The following is a 19,643-nucleotide window of genomic DNA, read 5'->3' on the forward strand; positions in this document are numbered from 1 at the left end:
TTTCTGGACAAAAAGAACGGGTTCATTTGATTCTTTTTGTTACTGTAGCCGCCTTCGGTAGAATCTGTAAAACTATGAAAAACTTTTTCAAGTCGTATGGGGAAAAAGGCAATATGGATACCTTTCATGAAAATTGGTCTCTATTTACCCCACGTCATTTTCTATAATGTATTTTATTATTACAATCAGCGAGGCGGTCTGTATCTCGCGAGGGAAGTTACTGATGTTGGTTTAACATTGGTTAAATATGTCGTCGAGATAAGGTGCTATAACGTGTATTTTATGGTTCACAGGTTGTATTTAGATCTGCGGCGCGCTTCCTGCCTTACCATACTTAAAGGCGCCCTGAAACGATTTTGGCAAATGTGTGGAGACGTACCAAGTCAGTAGGGTAGGTCTTTCTGATCACGAGGAGACACTTCTAAGCGCTCCGCGTAAATCCTGTATATTATTACAAGGTATTAAAATTGTGCATCGCTACCGATCGCAGCCGCGCCACTCCTGTGAGTTTTCAGCCACTCCTTCCCGCTCTCCTAGCATGGGTGAGTGACGTTACTCGGGCAAGCGATCCGTTTGACTGCTCACGCAACGTCTGGAACTGTACAAGTATTTCACATAAGGAAGCATATTTTCAATAGCATATGAGTATGCATAGAAATTTGCGTACGCTAAAATATGTACACAAATGCAATGAATGTACACGTTCTTTCAAACCGATGGCCCACGTCCGCCTGAGAATGTTGAGCGTGTGCTATATCTGTGGCAATGACAGCCGAAGTGGTGCGGAAGGGTTCTCAATGAAAATAGATGCATCGATGTCTTTTTTAGCGGCAGGAGAATGAATGGTACTACCGTTGTATTACGCTCGTCCTGCACGGCAGGTGCGTGCAGGGAGTAAACTGCAGTGAATGGTCGCTGTAGAAGTCTGCTTGGACAGTACAGCGATCACCCGCTGTTTCGAAAAGAAAGGTGCTTTTAGTGACAACTACAGGTTCGGCATTTGTTAGAGAGCCAATTTTTTGTTTATAATTTGCCTAGAACAGTAGCTGAAAATATCATAACGAGCCCAAACTCCGAAAGAAAGTGTAGCGAAGGGAATTGAACATGCCTTACAAAGTATCAAAACATCCAACAGAAAGCCGCCATTTTGAGTTAAACTTCAGCGCAGTGTGGTACCTTCTCTGCCTCCCACTTGAAAATGGTCGGTTCGATTCCCGATCTCTGTTACTTTTAAAGCAAACATTTGTCTCCCTCTTCCTTCTAAGTTTCCTCTGCCACTCTTGCTACTGCTGTCGCTTCCTTACACGCAACGGCGGCGGGTGTTTTGAGAGTGTGTATATACACAGCTGGAGCGCGGCAGAGAGGAAAAGCAACGTGAGAAACACGTTAGGGCCTTTCCGTTGCGTCGACACAATGCCCTCTGGAACTCCCTGGGCGTCGCCAAAATAGCTTCTTGACCCCTGCGATTATTCCTGATCCCCCGCAAAAGGATGGATGGATGGATGGATGGATGGATGGATGGATGGATGGATGGATGGATGGATGGATGGATGGACGGATGGACGGATGGATGGATGGATGGATGGATGCAATGAGCCTCCCCTTTAAAGCGGAGTGGTGGTGGGTAAGCATTGTAAAGATTGAAGATCTTACCTTTGTGCCAACTTGCAACAGTCCAGCGGGGAAGTAAACAGAAGTATGAGAGGACGTATGCAGGGGATACAGAGAATGGGTAGAATCAATGCACTCACGAAACAAGTAAATAACAGCGAATTGCCGCTCTTCGCTCGCAGCTCGCATGCATGAGGGTAGCGCAGGAGAGGAGGAAAGGTGACACAAGAAGGCAAGGCAACGCTATTACTAGACACGACAGCAATTGCCGATAAATTGGATAAATTTAAGCTCTAGCTAGGGTACGGTACGTCTGCTATTTTTGAAAAATAAACACCGTGAAAATGACAAGCGGACAACTAACGCAGGGCGTCCAGACGAAAAGCGACTTTAAAGTACCGCACTGGCCAGGCGATATACGGAAGTGGCAGCATGTAAAATCGACACTTCTGTGCCCGCCGCGGCAGCTATGCGGATATAGCATTGCCCGACGTTGCGGTTTCTATCCTGACCGCAGCAGCCGCCTTTCGACGAGGCCGAAATACAATACGCTCGTGTACTTAGATTTAGGTTCCCTTTAACAACCGCAGGGGTTGAAAATTAATCTGTAGCCCGCCACTACGGCACGCCCCATAATGCGATTACAGTTTAACGCCTCCGCCATGATCCGATGTGCCGTGTGAGGAAATTAGAAGGCTTACCTCCTCGGAGGTTATGAACAATGGCGCAAGTAAGCACGTCTTGTTTGTTCTGTGTACTGCGCAGAACAAGAGCGGCGGTGTACGTGACGTAACGATCAACAAGAACTCACCGTGCACTGTCGTATGGCACCAAACGCAGAAGAAGGAAAATATTTGCCGTCAACATCACCGCTAATTATTGTCAATGAAACCAAACCACACAGAAAGCTTCTCTTACATCCATTCCCACACTTCGCGAAATCCTGCAAAAAACTCTTTTCTGCTTTTGTTATTCTAGAGTAGAGGAAATGCTATAAAGAGCCCATTTCAACTCTTTCATAACTTAGCGGCAGTTCTATCTTAGCTGTGGTTGCGCTTATTCTTACCACTGGTGGCTACAAATCAATCTTAAGAGTCTCATATAGAGGCAGTCGTAAGCGTACGTGTGAACTTAAATACTATCATGCTATTATCATATGCTATATAATATTATCACATTATTTTATTTTATTTTTATTTCAGGTACTGTCAATCCCAGTGGGATTTTTACACGTTCGGCATATATTATAAACTCACAAATCGCCATGAAAACAGGTTTACATAATTTCAACTATGATATTTATAATCGACACGAAGCACATATACACATATGGCAGTAAATAAAACATAAATGATAGATTGCATTCGGCAAAAAGGGGTGAAATTAAACAGGAAAATACAATGCTTATACAGATTTTATTCCATACAACGACGTGAGTGGTGTGTTATTTCCGGCTAGCATAATCTAAATATAGCGCAACAGTTCTTCTACAAGGGTGTACAAATTTCGGCAACGATGTGTTAGTCGTTATGCAGGGGTCCAGGCTATTCCATTCTCTTATTGCAAGAGGAAAGAACGAATATCTAAAACAGTCAGTGCGAAATGCATACTCCTTAACTGTTAGTGAATGCTTATGGCGGGAAGGTCTGGTGTCAGCTAGGGATACATGCAACGAAGTATTTATTCGTAATGCATTGTAAATTAATTGCAACAATAATTATATGCATATTATCAGGCCAAACTAGCACCGTTAACAGCCACTTCGTAGATTGTACATTGGATACGTATAGCGACGCGCCGAACACCCAGCGTGGTGTGCCTCTTATTTGTTTCGTGTGACGCAAGGTAACCAACACTCCGCGTTGTGCCGCCGCGTGGTCGCGTCTTCATCCGTTGCGTGAAGTTTATCGTGAAGGTTCGCTCCATGTTGCCTATGCTTAATGAAAAAGATTGCATACGAATGAGACATGGGAGCACACTGGCTTCAAATCAACATAAAGTCTAGACAATACTGACACGCCTGCATGAAGGAGGGGGTATGTCGATCGCCGCACGGTGTTAAAGTTGAGGGTAACGCCGCGGCTTGAGAACAGAGCCCTTTTTAGGCACTCGTACCTGTTTTATTATTGCGCTAGCAAGTCTATGGACACCCCAAGCAAATTTCCCCGGTCATCGTCACCGGCGCCGTGAGTCTACGCATATATTTAGGTATATGAATGCTATATGCCACGCCAGACTATATGACGCGTTGTATATGTCGTTTATATTGCCACACTATTCAGTCACTACTGTTGTCCATACTACATGCCTGACAAAATTAATCCCCGTAAGTTTGGCAATGGCAGCCAACAAACCGATGTCATGAAACATAACCCTGGCAGCACATGCATTTTATCTTAAATTCTTTTAGGCTATTAAATCTTAAAAGTGTGAAACACTATCAGGGCTCAAACCTGAATGTAATGTAATCTTACTGGGGAGGCAGACTAGTCTTCTCCGCGATCGGCCCACGAAACATGTCTGAAACATACCCGACACGGAAAAGTGGTGGCAAAGTCATTAAGAAGCATGTTATCTTTAAATAATCAGAATATATGACATCGTCAAACGGTAGGATTCAAAGAGACGACCCCCAGCACAACAGCTCGATCCTCTAACAATTAGGCCACAGCGCATGGAGTATATGCAATACGCCATATAAGTATTTTCCTCTTGCAAGCCAACGCAATGAGACGCGTGGCGCACTTTGTGAACACTCAGCGCGAATTTTCACCGCCATCAATAATTACACCCAAAAATAATGATTCCTTTAGTATTAGTAGATTTTTCGAAGAACTTTACTTACATAAACTGTACAATTTCTCTTTGCGTCAGAATTTTAACGCTAGGTGGCGAAAGATGTCTAGGCGTTTTCATGAACAGTGCATAGAAAAAGCTCTATTCTAACACCGCAGGTTAGAATACAGCTTTGCTTGCTGGGACAAACAACGTACGCCGACTACATCTAGACTATGCAGATCCTTTCGGCTTGTGGCAGGGTTTTCCAACATTCTAGCTAGCAAGTTCTAGCTACCTTCAAGCTACCAACGTATGGTAGCTAGAGTAGTAACTGTTGGTGCGTCGTTTCCGCAGCAACGTATCGCGTCCCTCATGTGACGCAATGCCCGCGAGTGTTGTAAGAACGCCCGCCGAGAAGCTCCCGCAAAACGTTACTCGTACTGACACGATGCGGGCACCACATACGCACAAAGACCGCTCCGTTAGTTCAGATGCAGAAACAATGTTCGGTTGCGCGTGCGATGCATGCTGCAGCTCAACGCCAGAGGCGCCCAGACGTGGCGCTGCGGGAACAGGAGGCTGAGGCTAAGCGGCAGCTTCAACAAAACCCTGCAGCTTAAAGGCTCGAACCTAACGCACGCATCGTGCCCGCCGTGAGTAGGCCGCAGTAGGGGAACACGACGTCAAGAAAAGCGGACAACTCCGACAAGCCCCTGTATTCTAACCGATGCTGCTTTCAGTCATAGAGTTTTCTCTGTTGATGTGTCTACACAGGCGACACCACGCGTGTTTGCTTAGTCAGCTTACGTTTACTGCAATTCCTACTGCCACTACAGCTATGAGTCTTACCTTTAGTGTAATATTCTAAGATGTTGCTATCGCATTCATTGCTTCGATCTCATTTCAATACTGTGATTTTTACAGGGCGCTGATACAAGTCTTGTGGAAAAGCAGTCTCCGAGAGAAACTATCTGTGTCTGTGCTTACGTCGAAAGTGTTTAAGCAACCCTTTAAGGAAAATTACCGGTAGTCCAAGGCAATTGCCTAAGAGATGCGAAGGCGAACGCCTTGTAAAGCCTACTGTAATTAACCTTAAGCTTCCTAATCCGCCTTAGTCAACCCTAATCCACCTTAATCTTCCTTCATTCACCTCAATCCACCTGAGCCTACCTTAATCCTCATGCATCCAACATAATATGCCTTAGTGCACCTTAATCCGCCTTATACTACATTAATCCTACTTAACCGAGCTTAATCCAACTTTATTCACCCAGGCACACCTTAAATCAATCACTAATCAATTATTAATTATCTTCGCTAATAATTAGTCATATTACGCCTCGACGTGCTTTTGTTCGCTTCTGACCTTCCTTGGCTCACGTGATATTTTCTGTACATCACAACGCGACCTTTAAGCATATGGATTTAGGGCTTTTGCCGTAAAAGTAACGTTTAAATAAACCATATGACTGATGGTGAGTGGGATTACCTGCACGTGCCAAATGATATAAACAAGCCTTTTTTGACCAAACGAACTCCATGCATCTTTAGGTTTCTCACTGTTTAGAAAGGACAAAGCGTTCGCTGTAATCGAAGGATCCTTTGATTCGAGGATATCACTGTTTAGCACTCCTATTCGATAACGTACCTGGATAATTACGACACATGAAAGAGTACCCAACAAACAAACGAGATAGGGAATTTAATTGAAAGGAAGCTGAGAGGCGGGCCTAAGCTACGCGCTCCAAACTGCTATATTACATAACAGTAAGAGGGACGTTGACTGTGGTGTGATGAGAGATGATCACGGCATGGAAGAGGGATGCACAAAGATGAACTCAATTCCAACATTTTGTTGATAAACGTTCAGGAATATTACCCATAAAGTCAAGACCGCGTTCCAGATCTTGTCTGCGGTCACTTGTTCAAACGAATCTCCGGAAAAAGGCACGTGAAAGCTGACGTGTAGGCTTCTTCAGTGAGAGCAGCATAGGCACTAAGAAGAAACTTTACAGTACGCAAAGAGCTGTCATCAGCGGCTTCACTACTCTTAGTCGCCAGAGCCTGGAGACTGCAAAGAACCACGCGGATTGATTCTAGCAGATGCTTCAACATTTTCTGAACGCGTTCGTTCTCAGTATGTCACTCTCGCAGCTTGACTGTGCTGCCGCCGGCTTTCTAGGCCCTATCATTCTTGGCTTGTTGGCGTAGAAGGCCACTACGGCACGGTGTCATGGCCATAGGCCTATCGACCAGCAGATTCCATTCCTTGTCTCTATCATCCGGGGGCGACGAATATGTCCTGTGATCTCACCGCCCTTGAATTCCCTGTAAGTGTGGTTACTGTTCTCGATGCACACGCAGAGCTGGTCGCGGTGCCTGTGCCTCCCCATGCAGTTCTTTTCAAGTGGCTGGGTGGCACTTTTTTCGCGAGCGTCGTTTACTGCTGCCAGGAAATTGAGCAGCCTCTTTACGGTTAGATTTGCCTCTTGCCATTTTTTCGAAGCATACAAGCTTGTTGTTGCATCTTCGGGCATTTATTGGACCTCGCTTTGTGAGGACCCAGACAGTTGTTAGACGTTTGAAAGAAGACGCATCACAGCTGGCTGTGTCACGATTTCCGCCGCAACAGTGCACGTCACTTCACTTCTGCACACAGCGCGCAGCTGGCCTTTCTTTACACACGTTCGGCACTGAAGATGCCTTGGAGTGGATTGTACAGCCAGGATTATCATGTACCCTGGTATTATGGACGCTGGTAACGTAGAAATAAAAGTTAACCTGAGGCGCCGGGAGGTGCCCAAACGGGAAATCTCAAGAATGCGCACTCATAAACTAAAGGACTCATGGAGCCGGCATACTTTATTTCTAGGTGCACATCGTAAATTACACCACTGATTGACTCCTTCTCGTCAGTAATAATAAAGCAGTCGACGGATATTTCGCTTAATCTTTAATTCTTTAAGTATCGCTCAATTTTCTGCATCTACTGTCAGAATGCTCTTTCGAAAGTTGATTCTGTTTTCTTTGATTTACCCAGGAGCCACAATTTCGAAATATTTTGTTTTATATTGTCTGCTTAGGGAGTCCAGGTAATGTGACGGCGAGAGCGGCACGTGAAAAAATAAAGTGTGGCTGCCTACTTCGATTCAATTATGTCAGCTTACTCAACATAAGGCACACATCTTTCTTCACGCGGTTACTCATGGCTACGGTGTACTCTTGCTCAAAACCATGACTACCAGCGTTCAGCTCTCCCATGAATCAAGCTTACTCGAGCTTTCAAAGGCACGTGGTTCAAAAATTACCGACAAAGTAGACGACTGACCTTGTTTAGGTGGTTGTAGGGGCATCTTCTTGCTTATTCTTGATCAAAGTACATTCACGAATGTGGCAAAAATGACGTGAAAAACTGAATAACAGCAAGAGGCTAAGAGCACTTGTGAGCTATAGGCACTTCTTCCTCTCCAAAGAAACAAAAATTTTACTTAAGATTTAAGTGATGTTCGCCACTTTGATTGCAAGGTTTGTTCAAGCGCTCGCACCAGGAATATTTATTACCTGATATTTATGGAAGCGCGATCGCCATATTATGAGGCAGTATTCATTGACCTGTAAAGAGGGTTCTCCCCTGAAGTGGATATGAAACGAGCAAGAAACCTGCGAAGCCTCCCGGCTGTGCGCTCATTCACATAACTGGCTGTTATATCGGGACCGCACGATCCGCGTTTATGCAATAACCACAGGGTTATAAGTTCTGAAGTTGACCAACTTGCGAGCCCCCTTTTCATATTCTTCCAAAAGAAGCATGGGGCTTAGTTGTCACATTTTCTTTCGGTATATCTTTTCTACTCAACTCGGGAAAGAAAATACTCAGCCTTAGTGCGAACTTCCTTAGGCGAACATTACAGTACCAAGCTTCTTTTCTCCCCGACTGCTGTAGGCATATCTTCACAAAGTGCTGTTGAGGGACTGTTTTATGTTATAGTGAGCAAGTGTCGCAACGTAGTGTTACCGCCGGTAGTGCATATTACGAAAGGTGTGCACTATGACTTTGTTGCTCCATGACTCCCTAAGATGACAAAGTGCACATGAATAAAAACTTCTTCACTGTATTGCTTTTGAAGATGAGGTCTAACTACCATGTAACATTGATATCCCCAGCAAAACTTGTCACGTACCTTCTTTTAGTAAGATCAACAGGAGAACTAACCACTTCTGTAAGGTAAATTAGAGAAAACAAGAAAATGAGAATCACAATTTTGCGTTTCTTCTTTTCGTATTTGTTAAGCCCCAAATATAATGCAACACTGGCATGCAAAAAAATTATTTCATTGAGAGTTACTTTGCTGCAGAAAAAACAATAAGCGGTAAGTGACGACACATCACACATTACAACGCGCGGCCTACCATGTAACAAGTATTTAACAGCAATCTCGTGCATGTTGGAAGCCATACAATTAAGAGCGCAGTTAGTACCAGTGAGTGTTTATGTATTTGACAGACGCACAGTAATGGGTTCAAATCTGTACATCCTATACTGTCTGCTTCACGATAAACCGTGATCGGGCAAGAGATGTCTCTAGGGTCGATGTTTTGACAAGAGAAATTCCTAAGCTTGTCAACTTGTCTTGAACTTGTTGTCACAGCCTGATCAAGAAAGACGAAAACATAAAAAGGCAAGACTTCTTGTCCAAACGTTAGCTCCAGACACATTCTTTGTTCATTCAGTGTTGACAACATTGAGTATCCAACTTCCTGTAAATGTTTCTCTTCTTTGTATTCATGTAGAAAGACTCTTGGCATGTGGTCCGATCAACGTTTCTCACTAAGAAGAGTTTTGTTTTGTCACTTCACCTCTGACTGAAATGTTCAAAGCACGCAGTCCCAATCATCCTTTCCGCTTTATTCCTGATCTTTTTCTTTTTCTTTTGTTCTCCCAGATGCGAGACTGGATACAGTGCTGAGCTGCCTGCCGACCTGGGATGGCTTGTCGTGCTGGCCTCGCACACCACCGGCGCACACATCTTCGATTCCGTGCTTCGCCACTCTCAATGGCGTTCACTATGACACAACCCGTGAGTGCAGCAATGCGAGCACAACTCTTTCACTAAGCGCAGCGGCTGCATGTTGTCAGTCGGAAGGGAGAAAAACCACTTTCAATATTGCTGAAAATGTGTAGACTGTCCTATGAAAAAAAATTCAATACGCTAGTATAATCAGTACGAAGGCTAACTGATGTAATTATCCACAGTGCTAAAGGACCCCAAACGGAAAACAAATAAGATAACTTTACGTCAGCTCTTTCAAAGTACCGAATGGAGTTAGAGCATTTCATGCACACTTGCGTTCGAGCATTCTCACACTGCTTGCAGGAAAGTTTCAATAAAATATATTTTGTAGAACTAATACTCTCACTGGTAAACACATGGATTCGTGGAAGAAGACACGCAAGAATAGAATCGGACTTGCCTCAGTATCGCTCTGATTTATTTATCCTCATGATTAGCTTTACCTTATACAGCATTGCTAATTCATTAAAATAAACACACTTAAGGAATATGATATAATTAACCTGACTATTTTATTTTTATCTCTACTCTGGTGGAAAAATGCACAAAAGATAAATATAAATTAAGAATCGCAGCGAACTAAAAAATAAAACGTGCCGCCATGTACCGGGGGTGTATTTGTGGAGAAAAATAGTTTTCATTTGGACAGTGTGCCATAGCGAAAACATTACGGTACTTGCAAGCGGTGGTCAACAATAGCATGAGAGTGCTAGGCATTTCATCATTTTTTTTTTGTTTTTTGCATTGACAAGTTGATCACTCCAACGTGGGTGAGCGGACAGTTGCTTGCTCAGTCTGCCGTTCGGTGGCTAGTAAGCACAGAACTAAGTAAGCGTATTTTATAGGAGCCTGGTTCATAGCCCAAATTTACTGATTTACTGTTTTACAGATATTCGATTGATTCTTTTCATACCATGCGTGAAAATTGTCACGTAAGGATCACGTGCACAAAAAATCGTATAATTGACGAGCCACTGAAACAGTACTTGCCAGAGCGTGACGTGAGTAGTTAATCAGTTGATACGGTGGTGATGCGGTGATCAACTGCTGAAACGATTTCAGTTTTATTTCAAGACGTATATAGTATGATAGAATCAACACAACTTGATTGAAAATTTCAGGCCTGCGTAATTTGAAGTAAAGCGACGCCTTTCTTTGTAGAGATCCACGCATTAAACAAATCTCCTGCGAAGTTGTAGCTACAGTGATTTGCTTTGAATACCGCCTGAAGTGGGCTTACCGATAGCGCCTACAGCAGCAAGGAATATTTTTCGACATATAGACTCTTGTATATTATGTGCTTATGAGGAGCGAACCAATGAGAAGCGGCCGTCGTTAGAAATATGGTGGTGGCACCACTTATGTACCGTTCTCTCGAGGGCACTTTTCACTTTTTTGGTGCTCGCTGTTGACCAAAAAAAAAAAAAACGCGAAAAACGAAACGTGTGCATTAACAAAATAGTGGTGGCACCGAACGAAAAAAACCGGCATCTTCTTACACTCCTATAACAGGTGAAGGTGAAAACCTACTACACATGTGGCCATGCATTAAGTTATACGAAAGAAGGGGCCAGGCTTCTTGCGAGACATAACATGCCGCAGTGTGAAGTAAACGTATGGAACTGTAGGTCGACCTCCTGAACGACACGTGCGAGCACCTAATGCACTACCTAAAGGTTATTTCGTGCTCTGTTTCTGTCCGCGTTTATTTCTTTCATTCTTTCTTTGTTCTTTCTTGTGTTCGTTCCTTCGCTCTCTCTTTCGTTCTTTCTTTTCTTAGTTCTGTCTTTCTTTCATTTCTTCATTCACATTAAGCCGCTTTGCTTGCTTACGCGGGTATGAGTCAATCGTGATGATGATATTTTTGTATCGTATTTTTTTTGGATCACTGGACTAGACGCGGACTGTTTCGGGCATGAGCCATTGCACCGAGCCACTTAAGGCTTCCGCCTTAATACGGATTTTTTTCTTTATTGCAGCGTTTCAAAAGGAAATCAACTGCTACACCTAATACCACCACACACTAACACAATTTTTCTTGAGTGCATAATCTCTTGCTGTCCGCCGCAAATGGCACATCGTGGTGCGCGATAGCGCGATGTCAAGGCTCGTCATTACCCTGCTCACAATATCATGACTTTCATCCTAAGTGAGTGTACATATGAGGCTATGGTTTTGGTTACTCTGTTCCCGAAATCGGCAGTCTGATATTTTTGTGATCGGAAGCATTCGCACCGGAGAGTCCCAAAGGCAACGCAACCACATTTGTCGCGATTGGTTGGCGTAACCACGACGTGACGGTGGTCGACGAGGCTTGTCCTCGTCCCAGCACTTATTGCAGAAGGTGAAGGTGAACCGGAGCGAGAATGGAGACTGTACGGTCGAGCGCAGCCGCGAACTAATCGCATTCTGATTCTCAAGCCATGGGAGATACTCGTAGTTGCACGCGATGAGGAGGCGCAGCGACGGATGAAGATGACGCTTCAGATGACGAGTGCTCTGGGAACAACTGAAGAAAGCTCAAGCGGGCGGCCCTGTGTTCCATGTAGTGGTTGAACGACGTGCCGTGGAAACGAAGTGCCACTCCACGACAAAACCTCGTAGTGCGAAGTGGCGTTGGCCAACACAAAAACGCGCGCCTCGATGGTAGCAGACACAACCCTCTGCACACACACTGGTCGTCTTGGCGCTGTCGTGCGCGAAAGAGGCCGCGGCCAATGCAGGAGAGTGCACTCGGGGTGCTGCTTCGCACAGCCACGAGGGCGGCTGGTGGAGGCAGCAGCCACTTTGCGAACCCTGTGCGGGAAAGGTGTCTGGCGCGTCATCCTGTACGTACCGTATAAAAGCCGGCGGCGCGATGTGCCGGCGGGCAAGAACGTGAGTGCGCGGTGTGGGATGAAAATAGGTGGTCCAGGCGCCAGCGGCGCGTCGACACGGCGATGACGATTGCGCTTCAGTGGTGAAGACCACGCTACAGTCGGTTTAGTCAAGAAGCAACCAATTTCACTGTGATAGCAATTACATGGACACCCCACGCGAATTTTCATACTCTTCTCGTTGTCGGCGTTGCCGTGCGGCTCCGCATATATTTAGCCATATGTACCCTACATGTTTATCCATGCCGTATATACGGATTATGTTGCGTACAGTATTTAAACACTATAAGTTTCTCATACCAGAGCCTATGTTCTCCACTAAGTTATTCCTCAGAAGTTTGAGAATGGCAGTCACAAACGAATATAAAGAAACAAAGGCACTGCGCATGCCTTTCAGCCTAAAATTTTCTGAGACATAATAAATAGTAGTAGTACAATAATAATAAATACAATATCAACGGGCAAACCTGAAATTGATGTAATTTTAACGGCGCGGCGCTTTACACGAAGCGCGGTGGAGCCTATGCAATACAGGGCGTGTTAAAGCTATTATGGGTGCCAGGAATTTCGACGCACCCCGCATATGTCACGTGCAAGTTATTCGGACTCGCGTGTAGTGATAACCTCGTCCGAGAAGTTCAAGCTATACGCTAAGCCTTGCTATCGCATTCAGTGCTTCGCTCTTCGGGTGAAATTGCACCTTTTTTGTGCAGTTGTTCGTACATCGATAATAAAGCGAGCAGCTTTCTATGTTTTTTCGTCCATTTTAGTAGTGCGTGGACTCTGACAGTGGAGACAAAGGCAGCAGCAATACAAAGGGCCCGTGCTATCGCGCAACTGAGTATCGCGGGGCGCCTTCGAAGGCAATCTATTAAAGGGAGCCTGAAACGATTTTGCTGATATTGTACAAACATACTGAGTCGTTAGGGTAGGTCCTCCCGATCAATAATTGACACATCTAAGTGCTGCGCGTAAAGCGTGCAATTTATTGCGAGGTTTTAAATATATTTGTGGCAACAGATTGAAGCACGCCACTCGTCTGAGTTTTCAGCCACCCCTGGCCATGTGACGCGGAGTGACCATATGACGCCAGTAGGGCCATATACCCGATTGGCTTCCCAGGGCGCATCATCAGAAAATTTGCCAACTTTATGGCGGACAGATGTTGTTCGTAATGGTGGAAATATTTGTTAATTAGTTTCTGCATAAGAAGTAACAGAAAGAGAATGCACAAGTACAATTTATCACTACTTTTCAGACTTTCGGCACGCAGCAAGTGTCGTCTGCTTGTCTTACATTGGGTTGACGAGAGCTCCGCGATCTGTGTTGGTCTCGATCTTTCTTTTCACGATCACCGTGGTTCGCTGTTGTTACGCTGTGGGCTGGAAGCGTAGCAACTGGCAATATGCCAAACTGAAGCATCGTATCCCTTCGCCATGAGTGCATCGCTCTCGCCTATATAGCTCCAGTTTAGGCGAAGCGCAACTCGCGCAAGCCGAGAGACAGCGCCTGTTGCCTTTTCCACCGTGCTCACGCACCACGCTCCATTCGTTGGCAGCCGACGACGCGTTGCAGACGACTCGCCCGTTGCGCGAGCGGAGAGGGAGCGTGATCTAGCAGCGCTTGTCCGCCGGCCATCACTCGTTGTTTTGTTCGCCAATAGATGACGCCAAAAGCGGACTTGCTTTTTTTAGCTGTCGGTTGAAGGGGTTGTAGGCAGCCGCTGCAGAGCGCAGGCCACGCGCTCACGTGTTCCCCTTCATAGAGGACGACAATGTACTACATGCGCCCTGTACGGCAAGCGGTGGCAGATTTTCTATTCTAAAAGCTACGAAGGAGCCTATTTATGCGCAGAAATACCATAGAATTAAGTGTAATTGCACCCGATGACTACCGGCATCTCGTTTCTTTTTTTAGACCTTTACGGCAACATTCACTACGTGACTAGCACACCTGCAGCCTCTACATACTAAGGCTGCTATAACCAGCAAATTCGGCGATGTTTCACTACAGTTTTTCTTTGTTTGCTTGGGTGAACAAAAATAGTTACACCTGGTTGGGATGTTTATTCGATGCGGTAAGTGTAATTTCTTCCTAATGATACAATTATGACCACCAACAATCACAGCGAAAGCAGACGCGTGCTTTGCCCTACCACGAAACGCAATCCTCACTCAAATATCTCGCTGTTCAAAAATGCTCTGGATAGCCCTGGATAAAAAATGCTCTGGTTCAAAAAGCTCTGGATAAAATATTCAGATACCTCATGCAGACGTAGACTAAAATGTCATCCTAGGTTTATAAACTGTATTTGTTGCTTGCTGTTCGCTTCGCTTAGCGGGCAGTGTTTTGCGGCGGTAGGTCTAGTCCAGAGGAAAGGTTGAATCTTAAATTCACCCAAAGCAGTAGTCAGTCTCTAACATGAATATATTGATGAGTGCGAGCAGAAGCGGCATTTTCTGTTGCAGGCAGCGTACTGTTGTGCTCACAGTTCAGCCAGCTAAAACATCCCAGCAATAGGACTTAGCGATTGAAATAAACGAAATGCGTAATTTTTCTTTTGACTGTTTCTGCATCAGAAGTTTTGCAAGGTTTTTTAACTGTGGATATGTGCCCTTGTTTCGGCACCTGTCCGCGGCAAGTCTTCGAAATTTCGTGTGGAACGCAGCGACGTCATCATTGTTATGGTTCATGCTACGGCTAGAGTGAAAACCAAAGTTCGAAGCCGAATTTACGAATGTTTGTGTACGTAAGTTCTCTTTGGCATTCGGCAGTAACCTTCGCTAATACTTTGTTTAGCATCAGTATTGGCTAAAAATCTGGTCTGGCGAGCAATTTAGCGAAAGTCTTTTTTTTATGTACACGGGAAGCAGTCTATACCCGAGATTGCCATTCAGTGATAGTCATCAAGAGCCACGAGACAACTACTGCCAGCGTTACAAGTTTTACGATTGTGTTCTGGCTAGTAGGTAATGGTCCAGCAATCGTGTTGCAGTCTTCTTGCTGAAGCGCTCGGACGCCACGCTCTCATCCTTCCCTCTTATTGGTCCATGCAGAAAACGCGTCGCGGTTCTGCTCAGCCGCCGGCATCTGGGCCAGCAAATCGGATTACTCCCATTGTGTTCCACTCTTCGAGGTGGAAAGGCCGGTGAGTATCAAACAGTGGCGTTACATTTTGCATGACCTGTTTGACCCCGGAAAGAACCAAAGATTGCCTAATGCTTCATACAACATGGTGGTAATCGGCCGGACGGCACTTGCCATGGTATAACTCCCTTATTTTTTTTCTGCGACCTTGCTTTAGAAACAATACACCATGGCATAATGCGCATGCAGTATCATGACACATTTTTTTTTTCTGTACCGCTTCATTGTTGACCTTATTGGTGTAGTACAACGAATATTCCTCTTAGCAGAGTTCCTTCTCGCGGGACTAGCTATGGTGTGACACACACAATGTATTTAATATTCGTTTCCTACTATCGCAAATAAACATCAGAACACGATTCCTACTACGCAATACTACAGATCATCGAATTGGTTTAAAAATTTTATGAGGGCATATTTACTGTCCCCCTCAGTTACATTATGCTGATAAGTTCCGTTATTTCACTTCTGTAGCCCCCCCATTTGACTGCTTTAGTATAATTGTTTCTTATTTCGTGAGATATATCGTGTGCGTGTATACCTTGTCCATATTTCGTACATAATTTACAATGTTGGACCTACATACACTGTCTTGTTTAAAAAGTGCACAATGATGTATCTATAGTACGCACATTACTTGATTGCTAAGCAATGTACGGGTAACAGGGCCTATGTAAGGGAAAATATTCTTTGGCGTTACCCTTGCCATACAGGACCTTCACTGTGTCTAAAACATTGCCTAATAATAAGAAACATATTAAATAAAATACACTTTAGGCAACTTTAATGCTTTTTAAATGGCTATACAAAATATGTATTTTGTGAGCTTCAAATATTGATAAGTTTCTTCATATCTGGGTCATGGCCCAATGACAACATCGACCGACACACATCTTGGCCTCTTTATTGCAGATAGATGGAACTACCTTGTACTACATAGGATATGGAATGTCCCTATGTGCACTAAGCATCGCCTTGTGGATCTTCATCTACTATAAGTGAGTACATATGCTGCTGCATAAAACGTGAGCTTTATCTGGCTTTCGTTTAAAAAAAGTGGCCAAACATTTACAACCAAAAAAAAAAAACACTGCTATGTATACTAAACTGAAAAGAACATGCAGGTGGCAGACATCGTAAGCTGGTCTCAAACACCTACACGTGAAACGCCGGAAATTCTCCTGAAGCTTATGAGCTGACTTGTTATGCTCTCATTTTCGGTGTTTACTTCTCAACCATATATTCTAATGCGGTGCATTCTTGGGCATTTTAAACTTGTTTTCTCGAATTATTATCTGGATGTTTTCATAGGCTGATCCAAAAGATAGTGCAGTAAAGAATTGTAATGTCCCGGTCAAAAGATAAGTGGAAGATTGAATGTAAACAGTAAACAGTTGATCAATCTCGGATCCTGTTCCCACGTCGCTGACCTACTAGAAGCATTAAGCAAATCACACCTAAAGATAAAGAAGAAGAAAAGTGAGTGCTTTCAGAGAAAGATGGCGTTCCTTGGCAGAGTCCTCGACGGCTTCACGAAAACGAGAAAGGAACAGTCCGTCCAACGAACCAAGGAACCGCATTGGCCCTACGATGTTTACTCACTGCGCGTGTTCTTAGGACTGGCAGGACATTTTAGGGCGTTCATTAAAGACTTTGTCGCAATATTCATGTGTCTTACAAGGCTCATTTAAAGGGAAGTTCCCTTTGTGCGTAGCGACGTGTGCGACCATGCATATGAATAACTGGTGTGCGCAATATCATCAGATCAAATCCTGATATTACCCGATTTTTCCAAACCCTTAGAGCTCTGCACTGACGCGTCCAGTTATGGCACAGGAGCAGTGTTACACCAAACAGATTCAAACCACGACCGAAGCCACCAGTTAAAAGTCATTGGCTATTACTCCTACACCTTTTAAAAAGCGGAAGTAAATTACATGACCACGGAAAACGAGGCCTTAGCAGTAGTGCTGGCGTTACGATACTCCAGGAGTTACTTGTAGGGCCGTCAGTTCAAGCTTTTCACAGATAATCAGGCTTCTGAGCCTTCCACAACCGAAGGGAAGAGTGGCAAGGTGGATTAGCGAAACTCAGCCGTTCACTTTTGATGTGAGCCACAGACCTGGTGAAGAGCTACCTGACGTAGACGCGTTATCAAGATTGAACATACCGCCGATAAACAACTATCAAGGGGCACCAGTCGCAAGTGTATCGGATGACACTGAAGAAATAAAATTAATCAACGGAAATTTTCTTGTCCCTCAAAGCTGAATATCTAAAATATTGCGGCTCTATCACGACAGTCCACACTCAGGAGGACATGATGGCTTTTGGAGGACCTACTGCAAGATTCAGAAACGTTTTACGCGGAAGAACATGAAAGCTCATATACAGGCTTACGTCAAGACCTGCCATCAATGCTAAGCTATCAAAGCCAAGTTACGTACAAAAGAAAACCAGATAGTCATTCCTTTGTATTTCCCTTCGAAGTCGTTCATCTCAATTTCGCTGAATTCAAAAAGAAAGGGTAGGGTGTGCACCGGACTCAGTCTTTTGTAGTGACTGTGAACCGGTGCACACGTATGGCGGCAGCCAAACCTGAAACAGAAGATACAAACAGTGTGGTTACAGTGATGGAAAGAGAGGCATCTAGACACACCGAGGTGATTGTCTCTGATAATGGACCTGCATTCCGCAGCGAGAGGCTCCTTCAGTGGGGAGCAGAAAAGGTTGTCACATTGATCTTTTCGGCACCATACCACCCGGAAGAAAATGCCGGAACACCTAGAAGACCTTCATTTCTATATACGCTGAATTTCGTGGAGGATGGAAGTATGCTCATGAGGCAGCGGTTAGGCATCATAATCAATTTCACACAGCTCGGCTTGGCTGTAGCCATTAGTTTGCTGCCTTTCAGAAGGCGACGTAGTTACCAGCAGATTACGAACTTGGCATAGTAGGGAAGCTCCACATTCCAGAACGCAGCAAGACGTTAGGGGAATACAATAGGTATAAACGTACAATGAAGAAATGCTACCACTCGCGCCATGCAACCCACATGCCCAACATACAACCTGGAAACATCGTGCTTGTACGAAAAGGTCTTCACCGTTCGAAAAATGCTTTCGCGGGTTCTGCAGTTGTCCTCAAAACGGTGAAAGAGCAAGGTATACTGAAGTCGGTGCACTTGGAAGGACCAGCATGCAAGACAGAAGTTACAACTGTAGGTAACTTAGTGCCTTACCATCCGCGGAAGGATGACAGTAAGAGACCCGGATGATGTAATGTCGCGGTCAAAGGATAAGAGGAAAAAGATATCGAATGTAAACAGTAAACAATTGATCAGTCCCAGACTCCTTACTTTACAAAAAAAAAATGTTAGCCGATCAAGAAAGTAGACGTGAGCCATTCCGTTTGGCATGCACTAAAATCTACGTTACCCTGCGTGGTTGCTTAGTGGCTATGGTGTTGGCCTAAGCGGGAGGTTGCTAAGCAGGAGGTCGCGGGAACGAATGGCGGCCACGGCGGCCGCATCTAGAAGGGGCCCAAATGCGAAAACACCCGTGTTCCCAGATTTAGGTGCGCGTTAAAGAACTCCAGGTAGTCTAAATTTCCTGAGTCTCACACTACGGCTTGCCTGATAATCAGATCGTGGTTTTGGCACGTAAAGCGAGTAATTTAATCACTTTTGAAATCTATGTATTGAAAAATTGCATAATGAGCCCATACTGATGATTCGCCTTAGTCGGTTTACTTGAACAGCTGTCTTCATTTCAGCATACATAATGAATGGCTTACATCCTAAGTAAGAGCTAAACTTGTAAGATTTTGTGTGTCCGCTCAACTGCGGTCCCGCTCTGCTTGGGTTGCTTCTAGAACACTCTATACTGCATCTCACAAGCTCGTTGCAGTACTGCCGAAGGTAGGAGGAGTACACCCACAATATCCTTGCAGAGTGCTAGGTATGTAGTTCAGGGCGTGACTGGCTGATTAGTGGCTACACTGGAGTGTTTTGTTTTTGCTCGCTGGATGACACGGTACAGCGATACGTAACATGTAAGGACGTGTGCGCGTGTACGATCGTATACAGAGAATTACTCTGGCAGTTACCGCCGGTAACCGTCGTACCCACCCTGACAGTGGCAATATGGCAGCGCCC

The 19,643-nt window shown here is 44.7% G+C and overlaps 1 protein-coding gene across 1 annotated transcript in view; it reads left to right on the top strand.

Annotated features, from left to right (window-relative positions):
- LOC126540564 (diuretic hormone receptor-like) overlaps positions 1-19,643 on the top strand; it is a 230,872-nt gene that overhangs the window by 134,633 nt on the left and 76,596 nt on the right. The window contains exons 3-5 of the mRNA XM_050187400.3: positions 9,333-9,467; positions 15,394-15,485; positions 16,397-16,482. Coding sequence (XP_050043357.1) covers positions 9,333-9,467; positions 15,394-15,485; positions 16,397-16,482 — 313 coding nt within the window. The remainder of the gene's footprint in view (positions 1-9,332; positions 9,468-15,393; positions 15,486-16,396; positions 16,483-19,643) is intronic.

Source organism: Dermacentor andersoni, chromosome 2 (assembly GCF_023375885.2).
Source record: "Dermacentor andersoni chromosome 2, qqDerAnde1_hic_scaffold, whole genome shotgun sequence".
In the NCBI taxonomy this organism is placed as follows: Eukaryota; Metazoa; Arthropoda; class Arachnida; order Ixodida; family Ixodidae; genus Dermacentor; species Dermacentor andersoni.